Source organism: Pygocentrus nattereri, chromosome 11, assembly GCF_015220715.1.
Source record: "Pygocentrus nattereri isolate fPygNat1 chromosome 11, fPygNat1.pri, whole genome shotgun sequence".
NCBI lineage: Eukaryota > Metazoa > Chordata > Actinopteri > Characiformes > Serrasalmidae > Pygocentrus > Pygocentrus nattereri.
This window is the reverse complement of record NC_051221.1, coordinates 15,722,308-15,747,015: the sequence shown is the minus strand read 5'-3', so window position 1 is coordinate 15,747,015 and position 24,708 is coordinate 15,722,308. Positions and strand designations below refer to the sequence as shown.

Below are 24,708 nucleotides of genomic sequence, written 5' to 3'. Positions count from 1 at the left end.
ATGAGCTAGTGTTGTGGAGGAGTTAATGAAATGTGGTTGCAGCCCTAAAGCAATAATAATGGACTGAATAATGAATAACGGACTGTTCATACTTGTTGTATATATTTGTAAATATTTTCTTTTTTTCTGGATAAATTGCTTCTTTTTTTTTGGTTTCTTCACTGGGATCCAATAAACACCGACTTTTGCACCCCAACCTGAAATGTAGCCACGTGTCTTTTCCATCTGACCATCACACCAATTTCATTCATTTTCTATTAAAAATTTCTGCATAGATCAATCACTGTGATGTAAACAAAGGCCTTCAGAGTTGTTTGAAGTAAAATGGTGGAGAAACTTACTAACTCTGATTACAGTGGCGGTGACAGGAACCAGGGGTCGTGATGTCTACGACACAAATATATTCTTTTTATTTATGATCCAAACCCAGCAGTGAACCTACACGTGTCTTCTGAGCTTTTGTATGTAAAGTTGATGATGGTGAAATAGTGGTAACTACAGTGGGACTCTGCACCTCTCTGCCACAAACATGTTTTAAAACACCTGTTTAAGACCAAAGCCCTACCTCAAGACTTTCCTAAAACAGTTCGGGAGGCATCTAGCAGCATATTCCCCACCACTTCATTCAATAACTATCTGTAAGGGAGCTTTCAGAGGTGGACGTCTCGTTCCTATCACCACTGCTGAGAGCAATTCTGGCTCCAAAACGGAGCATTTCACATCAAACCACTCTGAATGATTCTGTATACACCTTAACCGTTTAATCATGCAGAAATTTAGAAAAATCGGTGGACTTTCCCTTTAATGTGTATGTGCCTACATTTTTGGGGGTCACATAATAAAGGGCACCTGTTATTTATATATTTATATATATATATATATATATATATATATATATATATATATATACATATACACACATATACACACACACATATTTATATATATATATATATATATATATATATATATATATATATATATATATATATATATATATATAATTTTTTACATTTGTTTAGACAGGAATAGCAGTGCAGGTTTCCATAGTTCAGCGCAGTCTCAGCCTCCTGAATGTGAATCTCAGCAGGCTGTAATGAAATATGATCCGAGTGGAACTCGTTTGGTCTGTTCAGCTCTCTGAGCTCTCACTCCTCGCTGGGGCTGAGCTGTGTGGAAATGAAGGTGAGTAGGAGCATAAAACTGGACGTCAAACAAGGGTTGGCTAAGGTGGGCTTCATATTCGCCAGCTTCTTGTTCGAATTTTTCCGTTCCACCTTAAATGGTACGACAGTTCCATTCTAGAGCCTCGGGCGCCTGAATGTCAGGTTCTGTTTTGTGCAAGTCTGCTGCACCATTTAAGGTGGAACGGAAAAATTCGAACAAGAAGCCGTCTAATAAGAAGCTAACTTCAGCTTCTTCTGTAATGAGAAGTTTGCTTTTACTAAATCGCTAAATTCTTCTTCTAATGCAAAATAAAATAATAAAAAAGAAAACAAAACGATAAAAAAGAGGTAGCCACAGTTTACCGAGTGATGGCGCAGTTTTACTGACTTCCTCTTTCTGTCAGGTGCTCAGACAGAAATGTACTGTACTTTTAGCCTTTTAGCCCACGAGAGTCCAGGCGAGACTAAAAACATGGGGTAATTATCGTTACATTAACATTAAGCTGTTTTCCTCGGCTGACCTGTGTGGTCCGAGCTGAAGGCGCTGCTTTACGGCGTGTCTGTCTGTGCTAAAGGTGTTAAATGTACCTGTTGTGGAGCTCCTGCCTGTCAGGAGGAGCAGCAGCAGGAGTGTTTACGGAAGTGCTGCTGGGCTTTCGCTCCATTCAACGCGACTAACTCGTGTTTCAAATGTGTTTACAAGCTGTTTTTGAAGGATTCTAGGAAGGACTCGTGTGAAAAAGTTGCTGCACCCTGTGCCCACCTTCTGAAGCCCCTCTGAAAAGGCTGTGAAGACCTCACAATGCACTTTGCATCGGCGAGTAGTGAGAGAAGTGTGGAGGAGGAAGAGGAGCCTCTGGCTCTGATAGAGCTGCTGGAATGTCCTCTGTGCATGAAGCCCCTGGACGTGACGGCCAAGGTCTTGCCTTGTCAGCACACCTTCTGCAAGCCATGCCTTCTGCGCCTGGAGGCGTCATCATCACCTCACACGTGCTGTCCGGAGTGCCGTGCCCCTCTTTCAGGGACAGTGGAGAACCTGCCCACCAACCTGCTGCTGGCCAGACTCCTGCAGGGCCTCCAAAGGGAGCGAGTGACCGCGCCAAGGGACAGAAGTGGAGTGTACGTGAGCTCCACAGCAGCTCAGGAGGGCTGTGTGGTCGAGGATCTTCAACCAGCCCAACAGCTGAAGGGTCAGGGCACCCAGGAGGTGAGTACTACCAGAACTGCCGGCCTGATCTGGACAGGGATTTTAAATGACCTCATCTGTGCTCCTTCTCAGCTTATGTCAGCTTACAAGCTTTTCCTTATATGTGGACTCAGATGGCATAGTTTTAACTGCTTTAATTCTGCACTGTATGTTGTACTGTGATTACATGTAGTGTATATATATATATATATATATATATATATATATATATATATATATATATCCTGTTGGTATTATTATAATATGTTAATGTCCTTCCATCTACCTGCCTACAGTCATATGCAAGAATGTCCAGTGTTTTATTAATTCCTCATTTAAAATAACACACGATCTACATGGAATAAACTTAAGCATACACACTTTAATGCACAGCTTCTATTTATTGAATAATATAGAGCTTCCATTTGTTTAACGGAATATTTAATATTGAGCAAAAATAAAACATATGCAACATGTGCCATAACTTTTGCACAGTTCTTATTTTTTCCAAAAATGGTAAAATCAATAAACAAGCAGTAATTGAGCAGAATTATATTCTCTCTTGAAAATGTGTCACATTTTTTCACAAAATCAAAGAAACACATCATTTGACCAGCATCGTCCAAACTTTTGCATTAATTGCGCATGTCTGGCTGATTCACATGATCTGCTGAGAGAATGGTGTTGGCCTATCAGTCAGTCTACCAGTCCGTCTGTCCTTCTGTCTATTTATACAAAGGTACACATACTTTTTAACTTCACTCATTGGCCATATCATATAGGTGCAGTTTGTAGGTTTACAGTTACTCACTGGAGCCTGTCTGTTGCTGCCAAGTTTATTAGTCCTGCCTTCAACCCCATCCATCAATGGAAAGGGACCACCATTAGAAAACCATTGAGCTGGTATTATTTGGGTGGTGGGCCATTTTGTTTTGCCAGTTTTAGTGTGTTAACAGGTTTCACACCAAATATGTTTACCCGTCAGGTATCAGTGGTGTCTCAATCACAGTTGCCCTGAAGTGCAATGACAACGTTTCTCTGAAGTACTTAAAAAAAATTGTTAAAGGTGATTAAGTGTAATTAATTTGTTTCATTTCACTCCAGTCTGGCCTGCCATGATAAACTAAAGCCCTGTGATTTCTCTTAACTTGTTTGTCCTGAAGGATAAACTGAGAGCAGAATAAGTGAGAAGAACTGACTGAACTTCTATTGACGAGCTTTGTTTAATCTCAGTCCATGATATCAGGGCTGTTTGTGTTGTCTTTATTCAGAGGGCTGCTCTTGCTCTGCAAATTTGCTTGTTATATCAGTGTCAAAGCTCCATCTGTTTGGACCCGGTGTCTCTCGGGCCTTGGCTGCTTGTTAACAAAGCCAGTTCAACACAGTGGGCCTTAGTTTGGCTTAAGTAGGTCAGACGTTTTGGGTTTCTCTGGATGCAAAGGACACGGCCAGAATGAAATGAATTGTAAAAAGTTCTGTCCAAAGTTTGTGTGAGCACCATTATAGCTATGCTCGTAAGGTATTTATGATTTGGATGTAAATGCTAAAAGTAATCCCTTTTGAAAATGACATCAAACAGATGCTTAATTATGTGTCTTTATGCAGTACTGCTGATAATATGTGCCACTTCTACGTCCTTATTTCCTGCCAGCCATTCGTCACTCTTATCTGTGTTTGTTTTTCCAGGTGTTAGCTAAAGCCTTGTACAGCTACCAAGGCAATGGCCCAGGAGAGCTTAGTATGAAATCTGGCGACATTGTTAGCCTTCGATGGAAAGCGGATGGGAACTGGTGTTACGGAGAAGCCAAAGGGAGCAGTGGTCTTGTTCCCACCAAAATGGTGCAGGCGTTGAGTGATGAAGTCCAGCCTTTGGCTCTGTGCCGGGCTCTGTATGACTTTGATGTGAACAGGCTGGATCCTGAGGACAGGAAGGAATGTCTGCCCTTCCTAAAGGTCAGTGTTTATTATTTACGGAGGGGAAAACAATGCCTGCTCAGTCTTACTGTGTGAGTTTAGGGCACTTCTGCTTATTGTGATGGTTTTGTGACAGGTGCAGGTTTTTTTATTTTAAGGAGCTAAAACTTTAGACAACTGATCATTTTATGTGGTCAAAGATTAAACAGACAGTAGTGGTTGTGAAATAGAGCTTTATTGACTGATATGATTGCCAGTTGTTAACTATTCATGATCAAATATGACTGTCAACTCTCAGTTGCTAAATCTCTTAAACCTTACCAGCAGAGTCTTGTACTGTAAGCTGATTTTGTTGGCTCTTATGCTTGTTACTTTTCATCCGTTCTCTCTTCATGGTAAGCTTTAGTTGTGTTATAACATGTTATCACTATATTAAATGTAAGGTTTTGAGCGTTTTATGTGTTTTTTTTTTTTTGTCATGCTGGCACATTTCAGTGCTGCCTGAATTGCTGTAGTAGAAATGAACAGGTGGCGACTGTCAGCTTAGCAGTTCCTCTGAAGACTGGGATACAAGCATAAAACTGCTAACAGCTTATTGCTGGATGGTTTTCCTCACGACAGCAGTGTCTGCTTGTTACAATATAAATTAAGCCACTAGGTGTTTGTGTTTTATTAGTTGTATTTTTTTTAAATCATTTTCATTGGTACTGATAATTCACAGGACCTCTATATTGGCTGCCAGTACAGAGTAAGAATACAGTACTAATATGTAACTCGTAAAAATTTTATGTAATTCAATATATTGATCTATTTTCAAATAGTGTTTCAAAATTTAAAGCTGAATCACTGATACTCTCCTCAGTCTCTGCTGAGGGTTTTTCATTTGCCATCTTTTGTGGAAACTTCTCACAGTGATCAGAACTTTAGTCAGGGTGGATCCTATCAGAGTGCAGTACATCCTATCAGAGTAAAGTGGGTGGAGAGGGGTGGGGATTATGTTGTGCTCCCATGCATGCTCAAATGTCTTTTCGTCTAAAGTCACTTAAATTCCGGGGATTGTAATTTTTTGGGGCGTATTTTGTCAACGGGCGGCACAGCAGGCGTTGAAAATGTTCCATTGGAGAACCTTTATTTATCTGAGTCATTCCGGTCTGTGTTGTATATACAAACCTCAATTGGGACAGAATGTGGAATGCTAATACAAACAGAAAGCACATATTAGTGACCTGTATTTATTTGAAAGCAGTGCAAAAATCATTTGAGTTGATTTACCTCATGATCTTTATTCTTTCTTTATAAATATATATTCATTCTAAAATTGAATGTCTGCAACATGTTTCAAAACAGCTGGGACAGGGGAATGCTTACCATTGTGTTAGATCAGCTTTCTTTTTAACGACACTTGATAATTGTTTGGGGACTGAAGACACCAGTTGATCGAGATTGATAAGGGTTATGCTTTGCTGTTTTCCCATTATACAGTTCTTTAGCTGTGCAATTGTGTGGGGCCTTCATTGTGCTTCATAATGCACCACATTTTCAACAGAAGAGAGATCTGGACTGCAGGCAGGCCAGTCTAATAAAGTGGATCTTATATAGCACCCCACACTCTCTGATTAGGTAGCCATGCTGTTCTAACACATACAGAATGTGACTTGAAATAACTTTGAAATAATCATGGACCTCCCCGAAATAGACATCTTCTAGAAGGCAGCATATGTAGCAATCTGGATAGTCTTTTTTGTCTTTGGCCCAGAGAACACAACATCCATTATTCCTATGAACAATCTGAAAGGTTGTCCACAATACACGTTTCCACTGTGCATCAGTCCAAATGCGCTTGAATCAAGAGAAGTCAGCAGCATTTCTGAACAATGTTGACATATGGCGTCCACTGTGCATAGTACAGTCTTAACTTAATAAGCAATGAATAGTGCTTATTGACAATGGTTAATTCCCAAGCCTTTGTGGTGGTACCCATCATGGATGCTCTTCAGTTGCATTCAGTTGTGGTTTTCGGCATTGCCTTTTACACACTGAGGTTTTTTCATTACCATCAAAAGATTTGAGTCCTTGAATCTTTTGGTGGTATTATGCACTATAGAGAGTTAAAAATCTAAAATACTTGGATGACTCATTGAAAAATGTTGCTCTTAAACAGATGGATTATTCCCTGATGCATTTTTTTGGCAATAGTGGTGAGCCTAGACCATCCTTGCTCATAAAGACTAGGCCTTTTTGAACATTTCCTAACAGTCTTAGTCTTAAATTGCTCTTGTTCAGTCTTTTTTAAAACATGCTGCAGACATCAAATTCAAAAAGAATATATATTGACACAAAACAGTGAGGTTGGAAAGATAAAACATTACTCGTCTTGGGTTTGTACTGCTTTCATTTAAACACAGGTCAAAGTGGATTTACAGATCCAGACCTCGTTCTGTTTTTACTTGCGTTTCACACTCTGTCCAGCTTTTTATAGGTTAATTCAATAAGAAGTTTAAAGTGTTAAGTGTTTATTTTGTAAGCTACTTTTTGACGCATGTGATTGCAAGGGGTTTTACAGAAGAGCTGGTTGAACTAATGGTTGCAAGCATATTAAATAACCTCACAGAAGGTCTATAATAATGGGTTATGCTTTTTATCCGTCGGTAGCTTATATCTGATAAATGACTAAAGGTTTGGGAAGAAACAGAATTTACCCTTGGCCTTGTAAAAACTGTTCCTCTCTTATCAGTCACATACTGCTAAAAACTGTTCTTCAGAGGCTATTATGTAACAGGAGGGACTTGGGCAAGGCTTCCATTAAAGAGCATCTTAGTGAAGTGGGGCTTTTTTGAGAGCAGATGGGCTTGGATTGGAGTTAAGGGAAAGGAATTAGGGGCCTGAAGGCACAAAAGGGACATGATATCTCCAGCTCAAAGTGATTTCAGTCAAGAAAACCTCTTCTGGGACACCCTTGCATCTCTAGAAGCATGACACATGGCTCTCACTCTCTTTTTCTCTGTCGCACACACCACACATACACGTTCTGCCTCATATTGTCTCTTTTTTGTTTTTGCATCCAGGGAGACCTCATTAGTGTCATTAAAAGAGTGGATGAGAACTGGTGCGAAGGGAGGGTGAGAGACAGGGTTGGAATCTTTCCTTTGCAGTTCACAGAGGTGAGACTAACTTGTGTTTGCGTACTGTATTTGACATTGTATGGAAAAGAGGAGAAAATAAAACAAATCTGAGGAATAATTCAGTGGCTGCGGTGACTCTGCATGTGTAATTATCGTTTTTTTGGTTATGAAGCAGTGTGTTTGCTCCTGAATTACGACTTCTCTGTGACATTATTGTTATTTTCTTCTCAGTGTACAGGCCCCCGTGTGTTTCCCTCTAACCCTATCTGTCTTCAGACTGTCAGCTTTTGGCTTTTTGACAACATTATCAAAGAAAGCCCAGCATCGCAATGGTTGATTTAGATGTTCTCACAAAGAAATGACAGGCCAAATGACCTGACACACAGCCAAAAACAACAGAGCAGGCATCTGTCTAATTAGATAAGGGATGCTAAAATACCTATTAAACCGATGGTTTGGCAAAAAGTCACATTTACAAATGTACAGTGGCTAATGTGGCTAACAAGTAATGGAAGTGTATACCTCACCAATTAGCATCATGCAAACTGCCCTAATCATCACTCTTTTGCCTCAAAGTGCATCGAGTTCCTGAGTGATGTCAAATAGACCTGCTCATGTGTAACATACTGTTATCTATCACAAATGCACAAACGTATGCTGTATTGTTTGAAACAGCTGTAGCAGCCGTCTTAAAGGAGAATTCCACCAGTTTTTCAAAATGTCTGTGTGATTAAATCCTTAGCCATTCATAGTAGTTTGAAGTTGTACTTCATTCTAGAGATACATACATACCAGTCAGGTGATGGTGATAGGAACCAGACGTCTGAAGCCTCTCAAAGCTCCCTCACAGAGTTATTACTAATCTCTGGTGGATTTGGGTGGTAAATAAAATGGCTATATTATGACCACTGGTTCCTATCACCACCACTGTAAAGAAATACGAATCAGTGCTTTTTTCAGCCATTCCCCATCAAACCATTGTTTGTGCATAAAGTTAGAAAAAACAATGGAATTCATCTTTAAAGCTTAAATTGTGTCTGTACCTTGGTTCAGTTTTATATTTACAACAGATTGTCAGATACTATGCCAGAAACTACATCACTAAGTCTATATGAAATGACCTCTCGTGGTTTATGGCAAGCGAGTGATGATTTAAAAATGCTAGCCTGGTAGCTAAAAGCTTCTATTAATTGTTATCTATATTAGCAAAACTAAAGAACCATAGGTGATCGGCTACTTTCAAGATAAAGGAAAATGTGTGTACATTTCAGGTTCGTCTGAAGCATCAAATTAAACAGACTGACATTTTTGTAATGCTTTATTTTAAAATCGCTCATGTAGCCTGTAAAGGGGTTGATGTTCTTTGAAGAACCTGACATAAGGGTACTCAAACTAAAGTCACTGAAATGTCATTTATAACACGTATCAAGTGAACTTATTAACTCACTGTCTGTATTTCTCTATGAATTCAAAAGTCCAGCTTTAATTTCTTTTATATTTAAGCGAACAAAAGTAAAAGTGTTACATGTTTTATGTTCTTTATTTAAATTTTGACAGCCAGTTTTTATTTATTTATCTAACTCGAGTAGAAGTGCAGTACTGTGTGAAAGTCTTATGCACCTAAGCAAATTGTTTAAAGCCATTACATAGATTTTTTTTTTGCTCAAATCCACCACCAGCACACTTGATTTGATTCAGTAAAGGACTGATTAAGCTAATGGATGATGACTACAAATAATAATGGACTTCCACAAGGAGAGATTGGTTAAATGAACTCATTGACATAAATAAAAATCACTACTTCTTGTATTAATATTGGTTTTATCACCAAAGCAATAGCATTTTAAAATTAATTAATTAATTAGTTAATTAAGAACTCCACAAATCTATATGTTTATATACTGTACTGAGAATACTGAAGTATTGCTTAATAAATGCTTTATCCAATTCTAATGCAAGTCCCTATCAAGGTAGCCTTCAAATAAGAGTGTTCCTGTAATTTCTTTATAGTCCACTTCTCACAGCTTTAAATATCTTCAGATAATGGAAGCCAAATCCAATTAGTCATATGCAATATGCTTGAATACAAAATCAAACACACTGTGGCACTGTTCAATTACTTACGGACTGCACTGTATCTGCTATTTGTCAGATAAAAGAGGCTGCTTCCCTCTTGGCGAGCCTTAGCGAGCCTGCCATCTCCGTGCTGGCCAGCCAGCCGTAAAGGCGCAGTAATGCTTTCCTTGCTTTGGTGGCATAACAGCACATCAGTGTAGGGGGAGAGAGAGCATCAGTTGTGTGTGTGTGTGTGTGTAGTGCTGCAGCATTCTCTCTCTCTCTCTCTCTCTCTCTCTCTCTCTCTCTCTTCTCTTCTCTTCTCTTTCTCCCGAAGCCCACAGCAGCAGCAGCATCAACAGCAGCAGCAGCAGCGGCTAAGGCTTCCTGTCTCTCAGTCAAGGCTGACCCGAAAGCGTAACTAATGGTATTGTGCTGCTGTCTTAGTTAAAGTTCATGCTGGACTCTGGCACAGGGAAGGTAGCAGGTAAAGTGGCCCTGGCAGAAGACGCAAGCCTCGACAAAGTCTCTCCCGTTGTCTGCTTTTAACGTCTCTCTTTTTCTTTTTTTCTCCCAGCCAAATCCGGCTGCTCTCAAAATCCTGGGGAGAGGTGGTGTGGGATCTCGGCCACAGGACACGAGACGGAGTAGTGGCTACAGGCGGATCTCCGGGACGACCAGGCCTCCCCAGGTCAGCGTATTGAACAGACTCAACGACCGGCCCCCTTATAGCCACATCCAGAGCCAGCAGAGCGGGCCTGCAGCTCCACCTGCCCCGGGCAAAGCAGCCCAGCTTGCTCCAGCCTCCAAACTGCGGTCTGGAAGTGCTCGCAGAAGCTTAACAAAGGTGAGAGGAGTGTTTATCTTTGTCAGCCTACGGGTACGCACCACTTGTTTGTCTGTCAGGGCATTATGGAGTTACAAATAGGTAGTGATCTGAGGGTAATGGCATGTTTAATTCTTGTGACGGCATCTCAGTTTGACAAGATCTTTTTGAAGATTCGACTAAATATCTTCACAGTAAATTCAGGGATTAATAGTAGTTGTGAAAGATGTGAAAGATAGTTGAGTCAAGAAGCAAGTGGAGAAGAACTACTTCTTAGGCAGGAATGAAGGTTGATGTAAAAGTCAGACCTGAGTGCTAAATGTAGTGAATTAGTGAAAAAACAAATCAGTGAAATCTGTGTGTATTTAGTGTCAGTTAATGCATTTTGTATACAAGTAAACTTTCAGGATAAATTCTGATGACGTATGAGCTGACATGCTTGTGCCCAGGAGGTCAAGTGATTCCAGCAGTGCCTGCGTGTGTATGTGCTGACTGTGATCGCAGTAACTCATTTGTTTGTCTAAAATGTTGATTTTCAATTCGGTTATTAACAGCACTGCTGGTGAACAGGTTTAAAAGGCCAGTCATCACTCCTTCGTTCTTTGCATATGACAGATGACACTGTTCTTTATTTTGTTTAAGAAAGCAAAAAGAAGAAATTTCGTTATACCTTATAATACTATATGCAGCCGGGTTGTGATCATTTCTGTACAATTTTGGTGCTAAAAATTCTCCCTCCTCTGTTGTTGCTCCGTAAGCTCATGACTCATATCGTGGTTATGTAAGCCCCCCTCCACCCCCTTATCTGGTTGAAAAGCTTATTCCTCTCGGCTGAGCAGTGACTCCCTCCCTCTTTCTCTCTCTCTCTCCCTCTCTCTCTCTCTCCCTTTCTCTCTTTCTCTCTCTCTCTCTCTCTCTCTCTCTCTCTCTCTCTCTCTCTCTCTCCCTCTCTCTCTCTCTCCCTTTCTCTCTTTCTCTCTCTCTCTCTCTCTCTCTCTCTCTCTCTCTCTCTCTCTCTCTCTCTCTCTCTCTCCCTCCCTTTCTCCCTTCTTCTCTGTCCCTCCACCCTCCCGCGCACGGGATGCACCATTAATAGCTGACCGGGCGATTGTGGGGCACATCATCGCACGCAGAAGACTCAGCCTGCCTCGGACTTTGACCTGCCCGTAGGCCAGTTAACGTAGGCTTCTTTCTCCCTCCCATCCAGATTGCGCAACACCGTAAAAGCAGACACAACTCTCTCTCTCTTTTGCTGTTACTATACGTCTGTTGCTGCGTCAAGTCCATTTCATTGTCATAGAAAAATCTCCAAGAAATTGGGGACCATTTATGTTGGTCCATTTGCCATGATCACACAATGCAAAGGCCATGGCATACAAATAATAAGTACTGACAAAAATAATAGTTACAGTGTATTCATATGTCTGTGATGACATATGTTGACTACATGTTGGCTTTTTAAAACATTTATAAGCATTTTTCCCTCAGTTTTGGATTTCACAGTTGAAACATTGATTTTATTCTAAGCTCCCTCCCAGTGTAGATGGACTCACGGCACAATGGATGTAGGAGGGTATAGCCTCCTCCAGTGCAAATTCAAGTTCAGCCCACCCAAAGAGAACACAACCAGCCACGTTCAACAATGCCTGGTCACGATCTGCACACAACAACGCTGCTGAGGTTTGAACATGTAGTTCATTTCTGCATTGCTATGCTGTGAAATTATTGCATGAGTCACTGGGAGATAATTCCTAATCACATAGACTCATGTCAGGTACTATATGTGGCTGGTCTTTGATGCTCCTCGCACCGTTAATGTGCTAGCAACATGCGCCAAATCCTGTTAGCATTCGCGAGGTGTGTGTTCGCTGAACCGGCCAACAGGCGACAGGCTGGATGAGGAGCTGATATGAGGTCAAAGTGCAAACACAATCTGATCTCACAGGTCATCTGAAGTTGACAGTGTGTGAGAAACAGGGCTACCTCTGTCCGTTCCCATCAGACTGCCGCCACCATGCGCTCTGTCACTTCTGCTTGTGAAGTCAATAATGACACATAATAAGATAAGTGCTGGCTGAAGCTGAGGGACTGTCTAACAAAACACAGTTCATTAGATAGAGACCATTCATAGAATTCTACAAGCCTTTCTAGTAAGCAATATAAATACAAGTTTCTGAGTATATCATGGTATCATCAGTATGTCTACAACAGCTGCATGTATCATTAAAAACATAGACCAATTATAGACAGCCTGTAAACAACAACCATCAGGGTATAATAACTGCATAAACTGCAGAGTAACAAGTAGCTAGTTGCATGCCAGCCCATTATGTCATTGCTTTATTTTCTTATTTAATCTATTTATTTTACCAGTTGTTTAATTTTTCTCTCATTTGTTTTTGTAATAGATTGAAAGATCTAGAGAATAGATGCTAACTAAAAACAATCTAGAACTGTCACCTTTGAATACATAAGAAATCTAGTGATTCTATGCAGAGCCAAAGATTCCAAAAATACTTTTAATGAAAAAGATAAAAACCTATGTCTAATGCCAATGCTTTTCTAGTGTTTTCATGAAAATTGCATGTATGTTGTGGTTTTACAGTAAATCAGTGTAAAGCCTAACAAGTAAAACCTAATGCTGAATAATATTCGAATAGTCTGTAAGCCGGTTAGCTGTCACAAAACGTTCTGCTTCATGAACACTTTTACTTTATAAATACGCAGTTTGCAACGTCAGACATCTAATTGTGTTGAATATACATGCAACTTGTAACTGCAAGCTTGGATTTGTGAGAACATGCTTGTGTGGGTTTCCTCTCTTTCAGTGATCCTCACAAAAGCAATTTTGCTCCCCCTTGTGCAGAATCTTCAGTCTGCTAAACATGGCTGAGTATTTATCTATAACAGTCTTTGTATTCATAGTTTTCGTCCCTTTTTTACACCGCTGCATTGCTCTTTTACTGATACATTTAGTTGCAACTTGTTTGCAAACCGCCCTGTGATGGACTGGTGACCTGTCCAGGGTGTGTCCTGCAGAAGCCCTATAACAGCTGGGATAGGCTCCAGCACCCCCCCCGTGTGTGTGTGTGTGTGTGTGTGTGTGTATGTGTGTTGTTTGCAAACATTAAAGTTAAATATGGTACCGTGAAAATGGCTTCAAGTACAATGATGTTATATTTTTGATGTTTCTCTCACTCTTACTTTGTAGTCCTGAAAAAAAAAATACAAGAACTCTATCATTCATCTACCCTTGAAAACGATCATTACTTGTCTCGAAGGATGGGAAGTGCTGACTTCATCTCCAATTACTTCTGCTCCATGGCACCTCTACACACATAGCACTTTTCCTAGAGACTGAAGCAGCAGCATCATAAGCATCGTAAGCCGTTTCTCGCTGTGCAGCATTACTGTGGTTACTGATCTTAAATTCCATGTGCAGTGAGAGATAAAAAAGTCCACTTTTTATGAAGTATATCTTCAGATTAGTGCAAACTTGTGTGAGACTTATCGACACTGTGAAGGTCAAAGTAGAAATAGTCACTTTGGCCTCTGGTTGCCACATGAGGCTACCTTCAGTAACACAGCAGTGATAATACTAGCACTATGGTGTGCGGAAATAGATTTGAGTCACTGAAAAATACCCATGACTCAAACTCTACTCTCAGCTCTCACAGTTGTGCCTCCTAAACAGTTTGCAAACACACCTTTGAGACAAGCCACTGTCTGGGGCTATTTTCTGGTTGAGTCAGCTCTTTAGTGCTGTATAAGCTTGTCAGAGATATTTAGTGTTTTCTTATGTAACCAAAATGAAAAAAAATACTTGAATTATGATGAACCATAATCATACATTAGGCCATGGGTGTCTGACAGTAAGATTGAGCTTGTTGCCAGTGAAGTGTTTTATACAAATGAGTGTTGATGGCTTAGATTTGTTATGGCTCACATTAATGATTAAAACTGGTGCTGATGTGTGATAATTGGAGCAGTGGGACTGTTGCACTGTAATCTGTTGTCACACCGGCATAAAACATTGCTGAGCCACTTTGTTGGTTTAAATAGACTATATATGGCTTTATGAAACATAATATGAGAGGACAAATAAAGAAATATGTCTGCAGACTTTGTGAGAAACAGAACTGTTAAGCTTATCCAGCATAACTAAGCTTTTTACAATATTAGATATGAAAATGTTGTCACCAATAACAATGTTAACTAAAGTGATCCTTAAATCCTTACCTTACACCTTATATACCTTGAAATGTATGTAGTTTTATGTATCAAAAACAGTTGTAAATAGGCCGTTTTTGTTACTGTGCCCTTAAGACTGATATCTGTCAGTTATTTCTGTTCTGAGTGGCTGGCATGTGTTGCGCCTCATTCAGAAACAGGCTGTAACTCTCCATATTAAAGTGCTATGAATAGGTGGACATATACAAATTTGCTAGTTTCCATGGCATCATAAAAACAGTGATTTCGAAACGGGGGTGTCTTCTGAGTTTAGTTTTTGCAAATTAACTGTATGCAGTGAACAGTACATTTTTTTAATATTTCTACATATTTTCTTTTAATAAAGCCAGGAAAAATCTTCTTTCTATTATACATGCCTTTAATAAACTAAACTAAGAGACCCTTATTAGTCCCACAACGGGGAAATTTCACCTCCGCATTTAACCCATCTGGGCAGTGAAACACCACATACACACTAGGGGGCAGTGAGCACACTTGCCCGGAGCGGTGGGCAGCCCAATCCGCCGCGCCCGGGGAGCAGTTGGGGGTTAGGTGTCTTGCTCAAGGACACCTCAGTCGTGTGCTGTCAGCTCTGGGGATCGAACCGGCGACCGTTAATTAACTTTAAAACAGGTCAGTGAAATGAGCTAGACCTGTAGCTTGACTTCTCTAACTAGAATGCCTTGGTGCTGGACAGTGTGTTAGGTTGTTGTTCAGAACTGCATCATATTCCTGACTGTGATTTTACCAGCAAGATTTTGTCAACACCAGTTTTACCAGCTAAGCAGTATGTCTGCAGGGCTCTCCTTTGCCACCATTACACTTGAGTTTAAATCAAGCATCATCTCAGTTGTATATTTTTTATTTTATTTTTTTCACAGGTTGAAAGGAAGATGAATGGTGAAGTTCCCCCAACCATCACTATGGCTCTGATCAACCCTCAGGCCCCTCCACCACCACCAGAGAGCAAACAGTCCTCTACTCAGCAGCTCTCTATCAGTGTGTGAGTACCCCTCCATCCAGGTTTGGTTTGTAATCTCTATCTCCAAATCTAATCTTAACACACATGTTCTAACACCTACAGGACTGCGCACCCTTCATCTATTTCATTTCCAGCCATGGACCATTAAGTATGAGTTATTTTCAGGAGATATTTCTGAGGAGATTAAGTATAAGACAGTCCTTTTGCATGTGGAAGGGTAAAGTAAATGGAAAATAAGTGAAAAAACAGCAATTTCCAAAACTGGAGTTCAAAAAATGTATAAAAGATACAGAAAAAATTGGATATCTAACAACCATGCAAGACCTGGTAGACCACCAAAACTGCACGCATCAGATAAACAGCAGAGAATCAAGCTCCACTCCAAAAATCTGCTTAGAGAAATGAAAAAAGCGCCTCAGATTCTAGTCCTTAATACCACTGAACGTGAATCTGATTATTTGAAGCAAAAACTGCACCCAGCTTCTAAGACTGAACTTCAGAGGTGTGGTGAAATATCCTTGTAGATTTCTGTGAAAAACTGAAAACAAGTCTTGTCATCTGTGTACATTTCTGTTTAAAAACTTATTTTTCTGTAAAAATTCTGTAGTTTTTTCCTGACACTGAAAAATAAATTATTATTTGACTGGAAACTAAATAAATGAAGGATGTTCTCTGTCTTTTGCACTGTACATTGGTTAGATCATGTATATTAACTCTGTAGCATGGTGGCTAGATGATCAAGAATGTGGTTGAACATGTCTGCTATTGAGTTATTGTTTAAAAGAATACTCCACCATTTTTTACCTAATCTCTTCTGGAGCAGCTGCCCATTGGCTTCTATTGTAAGTGCGTTTTGAGTGAGCGTGTCTTCTGTTTTTCTCTAAGTATGAGGAGAAACACTGTTGTTATCGTCTGTGGTAATTGTATTCATGCAGATACAGCAGACAAAGAACAGGTTGAAATCACTGAAATATGCCTATTTTCTCTTATTTGCACCACTTTGTTATTCATTTTAGCTCTAAGCGGATATTTAAATAAGGTGGTTCTCGGGGGATCACGCTTCGTTTGATGGAAATATCTTATCTGCAAATCTGTGATGAAAACTTTTGTCATTGTGGCTTTTCTTGTGGTCAGACAACAAAGGAATATGATGCATACCTCTTTTTTTCTAGGTGTGCTGCGCTGTACTCGTACAGTCCCCACCGCCCTGAGGAGCTGGAACTGAGAAAGGGCGAGATGGTGGGAGTTTATGGAAAGTTTAAGGAGGGCTGGTTACGTGGTCTCTCACTACGAACTGGCAAAGTGGGCATTCTGCCCGCTAACTACGTGACTCCTGTGCTCAGGTAAGAGGATATTAGTTCACCCATGTACTGTAGATATGGTTGTTTTTGCGAAACATCATACATCTCACTTGGAAACGTCCAATCAGCAGCCACCAGTGAAATAAAACATTGATCACATCCACTCTTGCAGTCAGACGTGCATCAACCACTTGTAATCTCTTGGTGTGGCCTGTTTAAGCTCTTTGACCTATTAAGGAATGTGCACCTATTGTGCTGTGTTGACTTCTTTCTTTCAGAACGTCTGCAAGGTTTCTTGAGCAGCCAAAGCCTGCTGTGCCTGTTGCAAGCACTGCTGTGTCTACAAAAAGATACACACCCCAGAAGCCCCAGGCTGTGGTGCTGGCCCTGGATAAAGTGAAGACTGATGGGACTTCTGCTGCCCCAATAATTGCCATGCCGCCTCAGCCAGCCGTGTCATCTGGCGGTGGAGCGAGAGCTCCTCAGGCAGGAGGCAAGCCGGGCTGGGACACGGTCAGACGGGCCTTCCAGCCCTCACACAGAGGTGAGGACCACAGAGCAGCAACATGCAGCATCTGTTTGGGTCAGTGGAGGACAGCTTGGAATTTGCAAAATAGGGGTGGGCAAGGTGGCAGAAATATCACGATACTTGAAATAACTTTCACAGTACATGCTACATATTACTCCGTTTCAGTTTTCAGAGGTTAGATAAGTTGGAATGGATGGCTTACGTTGGATGAGTGGAGCCAACCTGCTGTTGTCTGAATATGTGGGTTTGTGTAAATAGTTCGGTTTTTCATAACGTCATGAAAACAATAGATAATTTTTAAAAAACTTGTTTACATTGTACATCAAACTATTATTTCAAAAGGCAAAAAATGTTTTTTACATTATATCGGCCCTTTAAAAACTTGTTATACAATTACTTTTTAAATCATATTTCAAATATGGCTCAGCAGTACATCCGATTAAGCAGGACCAGTCTTGCTCTTGGACTCTCGCCGTCAAACTCACAGTCTGCTAATGAAATAAAATGAAATATTAGATGGCTGCACCACCTGGGATCCTCTTTCAAACCTTTTTTAATAAAAATAAAATAAATGACAATACTACATGTACAGAACACTGTAGCCTTTTGTGATGTATCGTATTGTCATATTGCCCACCTCTATAGTAGTAGTGGTAGCAGTAGTAGTAGTAGTAGTAGTAATAATAATAATAAAGATAACTAAGATGATAATATTTATATGACACCTTTCACAAAAGTTATGCTAACTTTACAATACCTGCATGGAAGATGTTTCATACATGCACAAATCTATAATGTTATCATAATGTTACTTCACTTAGTATTTAAAGCAGAAATGTGTGTAGTTTGTTCTTTTTTTTTTGTTTTATTTTGTTTTTTTATTTATTTTTAGCATCACCCCACCGTAATAGCTACCATTCCCAAAATCCAACCTCAAGCTTTCAACACCCATCTCAGGATCTGGGACAGATCTACGGTTTTGGCCGCTCCCCTGTTCTCCCCAGGAAAAGAAATGGCTTGTTTACAAATCCCATCAGACCACAATATTGGACTAATGAAGGAATGGCACCATCTGCTGGTGGCTACCATACAATGGATGCCAAATACTCTGTTCCAAAAGAAGCTTTCACGCTTCCTCAGTCCATTCTGGTAAAGCCAGATTCACATAGACACAACACAGAAAAGGTAAACAGAACTATATTTAGTGACATTTTATGTATGCTTTACTGTTTACAGCACATGGACATTTATGTGATGCTAGACGTGCTTTCAGTGTGTGAAAAGTGTTTAGAGCAACTCTTCTGCCAAAAATCAATTTACATAACTTTGCTAAAGGTAGGTAATCAGCCACAAAACATGTTTAGTGTCTTTAATTTTACACTGGAGCTACTTGGCTAATGTCGCTAACAAGTAATGGAAGGTTATACCCCCATAAAAATACATAAAAAACTGTAATATCAGATATTTATAGATACCAATATATTAGACAGTGTCAGAAACCACACACGCCTGTTTGTCTATTCGAGATTACCTATCATCTCAATGTGGTTGAAGCTTCCATTACTTCCTTAACTACATTAAACTCGTAGCTCCAGTGCGGAACTAAAGGAACAAACTTCATATATCAAACTTGGCTGATCATCAGCATTTGTGGTAAACTGGTGGTGATAATTGTGGAATTGTAAATGTGTAATTGTAAATTGTAATGTGTAATTGTAAATGTGTAATTGTGTGATAATCAATTAGTCAGATCAGTCTAGAGGAAACGTCTCTGATTCATACGATCTGATCATGGCCAATTTATTCTTTAGCCTGTGAAGTCAGTGCGGTTTGTGACTGAAGACGCTCCCCAGACAACAACAAGGATGAGCTCACTATCGTCTGGAGCACAGACCATAGGGAACTCTCAGAGTGGCTCCACAGCTCTGGAACACTGGAATCCATCAGCCATCCTGGGTCGGGATGGAAGTACCTCAGTCCTTAAAGACACAAAGACGTTTCTGCAGAGAAAAGGTCCTGCTCACAATCATGCCATTGTCGAGGGGCTCCCTTTGAGCATGAAACCAATGATTATCAACACGGCTTCCAGTCCCACCAGGTGTGTGCTGCCTCTCAGTTCAGTCTTCAAGGGTAATGGCGAAATTTTATTTTTTTTAAATGTTACCATCATTATTATCCTGACTTTCGCCCAATGACAGCTGGGATAGGCTCCAGCATAACACACCCCCCTCAACCCTGAAGGAGAAGCAGCTTAGAAGATGTGTGTGTGTTACCATCATTATGGTTTTCAGATGGTCTTTGACTGTTGAAGAAAGTGGACAGATTGATTATCTCATGCTAAAATCTTGATGGGAAGTCACTGGGGGGCTGGTGGGGGGGGGGGGGGGGGGGGGGGGGGGGGAGTGGGTTGTGGCTAAAATGTAACATCACTGTACTTCAAGACATTTTCATGACACGTGTCATGGCATTTTGTTTTCCTGAGATTTGATGAAGTGGAACAGATAAAAAGGAACCAGTGATTCTACATAAAAAAATACTATAAAACATCTGGTCTTAGAACAGAAAGTGAACCTGTGTTAATATTGTGATGTAATTTATTATGATAACAAAAATACCATAATATTGCTCATCCCTAGGAAGCAATCCAGGTGGAAGAAATACATTTTTCAATAATTTTTCAGTCTCCCAAACAGACTATATGAATTTGTATTGCCATACATTTGAACGATAAACCTTAAACTAAAGCTGGGCAATATTACAGTATTTATCAGTACAGTGATAAATTACACCATAGCATGTCACAATATGCTTTTCTGACCATATATAGCATAGATATCATCAGTACTTATAAACACTTAACCAACATAATGTTTAATTACAAAGTGAGCATAATTAGTCCTGTTTAATTGGACATAGAGCAACACAATGTGTAAAATGTTGAATACAAGTAATTGAATTCATAGTTGTTGATAGTATTGTAAAATGAGGGCTTCCTTTGTCTGTTCTAACTCATCAGACTTGAGACAAAACAAATATTGTTACATATTGTATATTGTAAAAATGTCTTGAAGTATTGTGATATTGGGGCAGTCGTGGACTGTATGTTAGGGAACCAGCCTCCTGACCGGAAGGTCACTGGTTCAATCCCCTGAGTCGACAGTACATGACTGAAGTGCCCTTAAGGAAAGCACCTAGCCCCCAACTGCTCCCCGGGCGCCATGGATAGGGCTGCCCACTGCTCCGGGCAAGTGTACTCACTGCCCCCTAGTGTGTGTGTATTCATCAGTGTGTATGTGGTGTTTCACTACACGGATGGGTTAAAATGCGGAGGTGAAATTTCCCCATTGTGGGACTAATAAGGGTCACTTAATCTTAATGACAGTTTGCCTTTTTAAATAAACTTTATTAAATAATCCAAATACATAATCAATACAATATCACATTTATGCAAATTTATACACAAATACAACAAATCCACAATGCAATTACACACACAAACTTATGAGACAAATGAAATTATAAGTCCAACAGAGTCCAGGGATATTTAGATTTTCTGTCCATAGTTATATGTTTAAAAACAACTTCTGCAGGGATTTGAATCTGTTGTATTACCATTTTACACCTTGTTTTCCATAGTTTACAGTTTGTACCACAAACAATCAACCAATAAAAGTCCTTGACATTCTTTGACAAACTTTCCTCAAAATTACCAAACATTATAGTCTTAACATTTATATCAAACTTAACACCGAGAGCTTTTAGTCTTTCCCACACAACCACAGATCGATCACAGTGAAGTAACAGGTGTGCAATAGTCTCATCTTCATCACAGTCAGCCGATGGGCACATTTTCATGGTGACATAGCAGCTCCACTTAACGACACATGGCACAGCCAATCTCCCCACACTGATCAGCCATGCTATGTCTCTCATGTTCCCCGAGATCTGCCTGGACTGAATGTTTCTGATGCATATCTTACTCTCTGCCTCATTGAGGTGTTTATGTGGATAAAGACCTCCATAAATGTGTTCGCTTATAATGGTATAGATCTTTTTACTATGAAAATTACACCAGTCGATCTGAAGCTTTACATATTTAAAAATAAAATTTCCATATATTAATTTGTAATATGGAACATTTTCTTCTTGCTTTTCCTTTCTTTTTCCACCAACTTCTAGTGTTCCCCACCCACACTGTACCTCTCTTTATTGCCTGTGCTACTATTTTACAATAAGCTATTTTGAGTTTTACCCCAATATCCATTGCAACAAGACCCCCTAAATTTTTAGATTTATATAAAATTTCCCTTTTAGCGCCTTCCCCCAAATAAACCGTACACACATTTTATTTAGCCTCATGATGCATTTTTCATTAGGAGGGAAAACTGGCCAGGAACAATTTGGACAAAACAAATGTTTTAATGATTTGAATCCTCGTTTTATAATTGGAGACTTTCCATTGTTCAAGCTCTGCTTTGATTTCTTCCTCTTTATTCCTCCAGTTATATCAGCACAGTTTTCTCTTGTAATCGAGACATTTTGCCAGATCGCCCGCTTCTACCTTAAACTGATCTTTTTTCCATTTCAAGTAAAAGTTATATATGATTTTAAATAAACCATCTTATGACTTATATCACCCTTTGCTTTCTAATTCCTTTCCAACTGTACATTTTAGATGGTGTGTAATGGTGGTATACATTCATGTCTGCTCTTTCAGACACAGGGTGGTGATGGGATACAACGCACATACTGACACAGAGCTGAACCTTCTAGAAGGAGAGCTGGTCCTGGTCCAAAAGCCTCGATCGGACGGAAGGGTCCTGGTGACCCAAGAGATGACTGGAAGGACGGGCCTTTTCCACGGCAGTATTCTGGACATATTGGACAAAATCGTCTGAATGCCACTGTCATCGTATCCGTGTGTGTTCGTTTTCCACTATTGAGCAGTGTTGCTTTTGGAATCACGTGGAGTGAGACTGTTGCATAAAGGAGCTCAACAAGAAAGCAATATACTCTTATGTGTTTCAGTGCACGGCATGCCTCATCTCAGTCAACAGACACAAACAAACCCCAGATCCTGCTCAGATGTGTTCCTGTGTCATTGATCACTTATGACAGACACTAGTGCCTTTGCTTGGGGTTTTTGATGGTCAAATGCACTTTGGGATAAAGATTGTTAGGATGAAAGCTGCTTGTATTTTTGACACTTGAAAAAAATGTAACTGTTGATACGGACTACAGATTGTCTCAGATTGTCTTGTTTGAATGCAGTAACCATGAGGGGTAGGTTTGTCATTACACTACCATGAAACCTGTTCGCAGTTTACCTCTGTAACTGACAGGAAATGACTCTGTCCTTTACCCCCTGTAATTGAACCAAATCCTTACTATTTGGTCACTTTATTTTTGAAAACCAGTAATAAAAAACTAAATTATTAATGACAGTGCTGCTGTGTTTTTTTTCTCTACTTTTTTATTGGTTTCATAATCCTGGAGTGCATAGGGAACAATATCATAACATTTCAGTTGTGTGCAATACTCCTAGTCAAATGATGTTGATTTTCTAAGTGAAAATAAGTTACACGTCCTCTACAGAGAACAAGCTTACATTCAGTATTTTCCTGCCAATTTAAGCATTAGCAGGTTTAACATATTAGGGGAAAAACGAAGTATAAAATTTGCCACAAATGTTCTTTCAGTAGGCTAAATTCAGCTAATAAACAGTGGAGTGCATTTACACGCACTTAATATTGAGATTGTTATCGGACTTTGGTAGTTATCTAATTATTTAAGTGGTCATGCAAACAGTGCGTTCTGGTTTCTTAGATCAGATCAAGGCCTACAAATCTGATAGAGAGCTGGACTTCAGCTCAGTAATCTGGTTTTTCAGCGCATGTATACCCTAACTCTGATTTTTTCAGTAATAAATTACCCACAATAGCATCAAGTGAAGCTGAATCTGGGAGGGTGGTTTTCTCCTCCAGTGAGTGCAGATTTGTATGGAAGCCTTTACCTGGACAAAAACAATGTAGTCATATATAGTCATACTAATTAGAACGTTTTTCAGTATGGCTTAGCATCTCATAATTATCATAATAATGAGAAATTTTCTCATGATCATGACTTAATATCTGGTCATTTTGACTTACTTTCTCATATTTATGAGTCATGATAATGAGAATATTTTCATTATTATGATGTATCATCATTCATAATTATGGGATAAAATCTCAGTATTATGATATAATGAGAAGTCACAATTATGACATTGTCAGTGATTATTATGACATACTAAGTCGTAATTATGAGATGCCAAGTCATACATTTGATTTGAGGATCAAATCCATTAGTTATGGAAAACATTCTCATTATTAAGATGGCTTTATATTTCTTTCCAGTGGCCACCGTAGATTCGCGTCCACACGGCCGGAATGATGCTGAGAAATACGCTCATTTATTCATGCCGTGTCTCCACATACCCGCACACTGCGCAGCCTCTGTTTATCCCAACCAGACGGTGGCAGTTTGGGGATGGGCATCTGAGCATGGACACTTAACAACGGATGACCTCAGACATACTGTTTACCCTTCAGGAATCAGGACGTTTTCGTCGTCTGTAGACAGACAACATATTAAAGAGTTCAAAAATGCCGGTAAGAAACAAAATCGCTTGGATTTAATCATCTCTACCTTCTCACCTAGTTAGCTAATTTGCCATTTAGCTGGGCTAGCCCGCTAGCAGCATAGCCAGTCCGTTTCGGATGAAAAACTGGCAGATTACATTTAGCATAGCTGTGAAGTTGTGTGTTCGTACTTTAAACACCTTTTCTGGTGGTCGCTTTAAACGTCAACGCGTCAAATTGGTGTGACTGTGAAGGGTAAGGGCGGCTAGCGACTGCGTTTAGCCGTTAGCTTCATATTCTCCAGCTTCGCGTGAGAATTTTCCCGTTCCACCTTAAATGGTGCAGCAGTAACGGTCTTGGCCTCGGACTCCAGAATGGAACTGCTGCACCGTTTAAGGTGGAACGGGACAGTTCGAGCAAGACACTTTAGCTTGCTAGCGGTTGACCTAACTAAACCTGAAATAGCGGGCTACATAGCCGGCAGAGTCCTAAAGCAGCACTCAGAGCTAACCTACACATCTAATCTGCTTTGGAAATGAAGGTTATTACATTTTTTGTGTTTTGTTTGCTTTTTTACTGACAAGCTCAACGACGCTAGCGTGTCGGGCTAATAACTAACTGTCGTATCCGCTAATATTGCTTAGCAACCGTGTGGATGGTTGTAAGGCCGTGAGTGTAAACACGGAGCTCCTTTAGTCCACGAACTGTGCATTAGCTAAATAATACAAATGAACGCAGAGGAAGGTTCGAAATAACCATCTTTATTAATGTCAC

General features: G+C 39.9%; 2 protein-coding genes across 6 annotated transcripts in view; both read left to right on the top strand.

Annotated features, from left to right (window-relative positions):
- The first annotated feature begins 1,560 nt into the window (after window positions 1–1,560).
- sh3rf2 (SH3 domain containing ring finger 2) lies at window positions 1,561–22,750 on the top strand. 4 transcript variants are annotated; one of them, XM_017703817.2, is made up of 11 exons: window positions 1,561–1,643; window positions 1,870–2,373; window positions 4,039–4,305; window positions 7,332–7,427; window positions 10,021–10,290; window positions 15,381–15,502; window positions 16,654–16,824; window positions 17,061–17,365; window positions 18,204–18,496; window positions 19,123–19,409; window positions 22,029–22,750. In XM_017703817.2, the coding sequence occupies exons 2-11, from the start codon at window positions 1,969–1,971 to the stop codon at window positions 22,207–22,209; spliced, it is 2,397 nt and encodes a 798-aa protein (XP_017559306.1). In that variant the 5' UTR covers window positions 1,561–1,643; window positions 1,870–1,968; the 3' UTR covers window positions 22,210–22,750. The 4 variants fall into 4 exon arrangements, with proteins under 4 accessions (XP_017559306.1, XP_017559305.1, XP_017559309.1 ...); XM_017703816.2 differs by having other exon boundaries at window positions 1,570–2,373; XM_017703819.2 differs by having other exon boundaries at window positions 1,582–2,373; window positions 17,061–17,326.
- A 1,046-nt stretch (window positions 22,751–23,796) lies between these two features.
- kif3a (kinesin family member 3A) overlaps window positions 23,797–24,708 on the top strand; it is a 28,179-nt gene continuing 27,267 nt past the window's right edge. For both annotated transcript variants that reach the window (XM_017703824.1, XM_017703822.1), the window contains exon 1: window positions 23,797–23,964. In XM_017703824.1, the coding sequence (XP_017559313.1) occupies window positions 23,959–23,964 (6 nt within the window). In that variant the 5' untranslated portion in view covers window positions 23,797–23,958. The remainder of the gene's footprint in view (window positions 23,965–24,708) is intronic.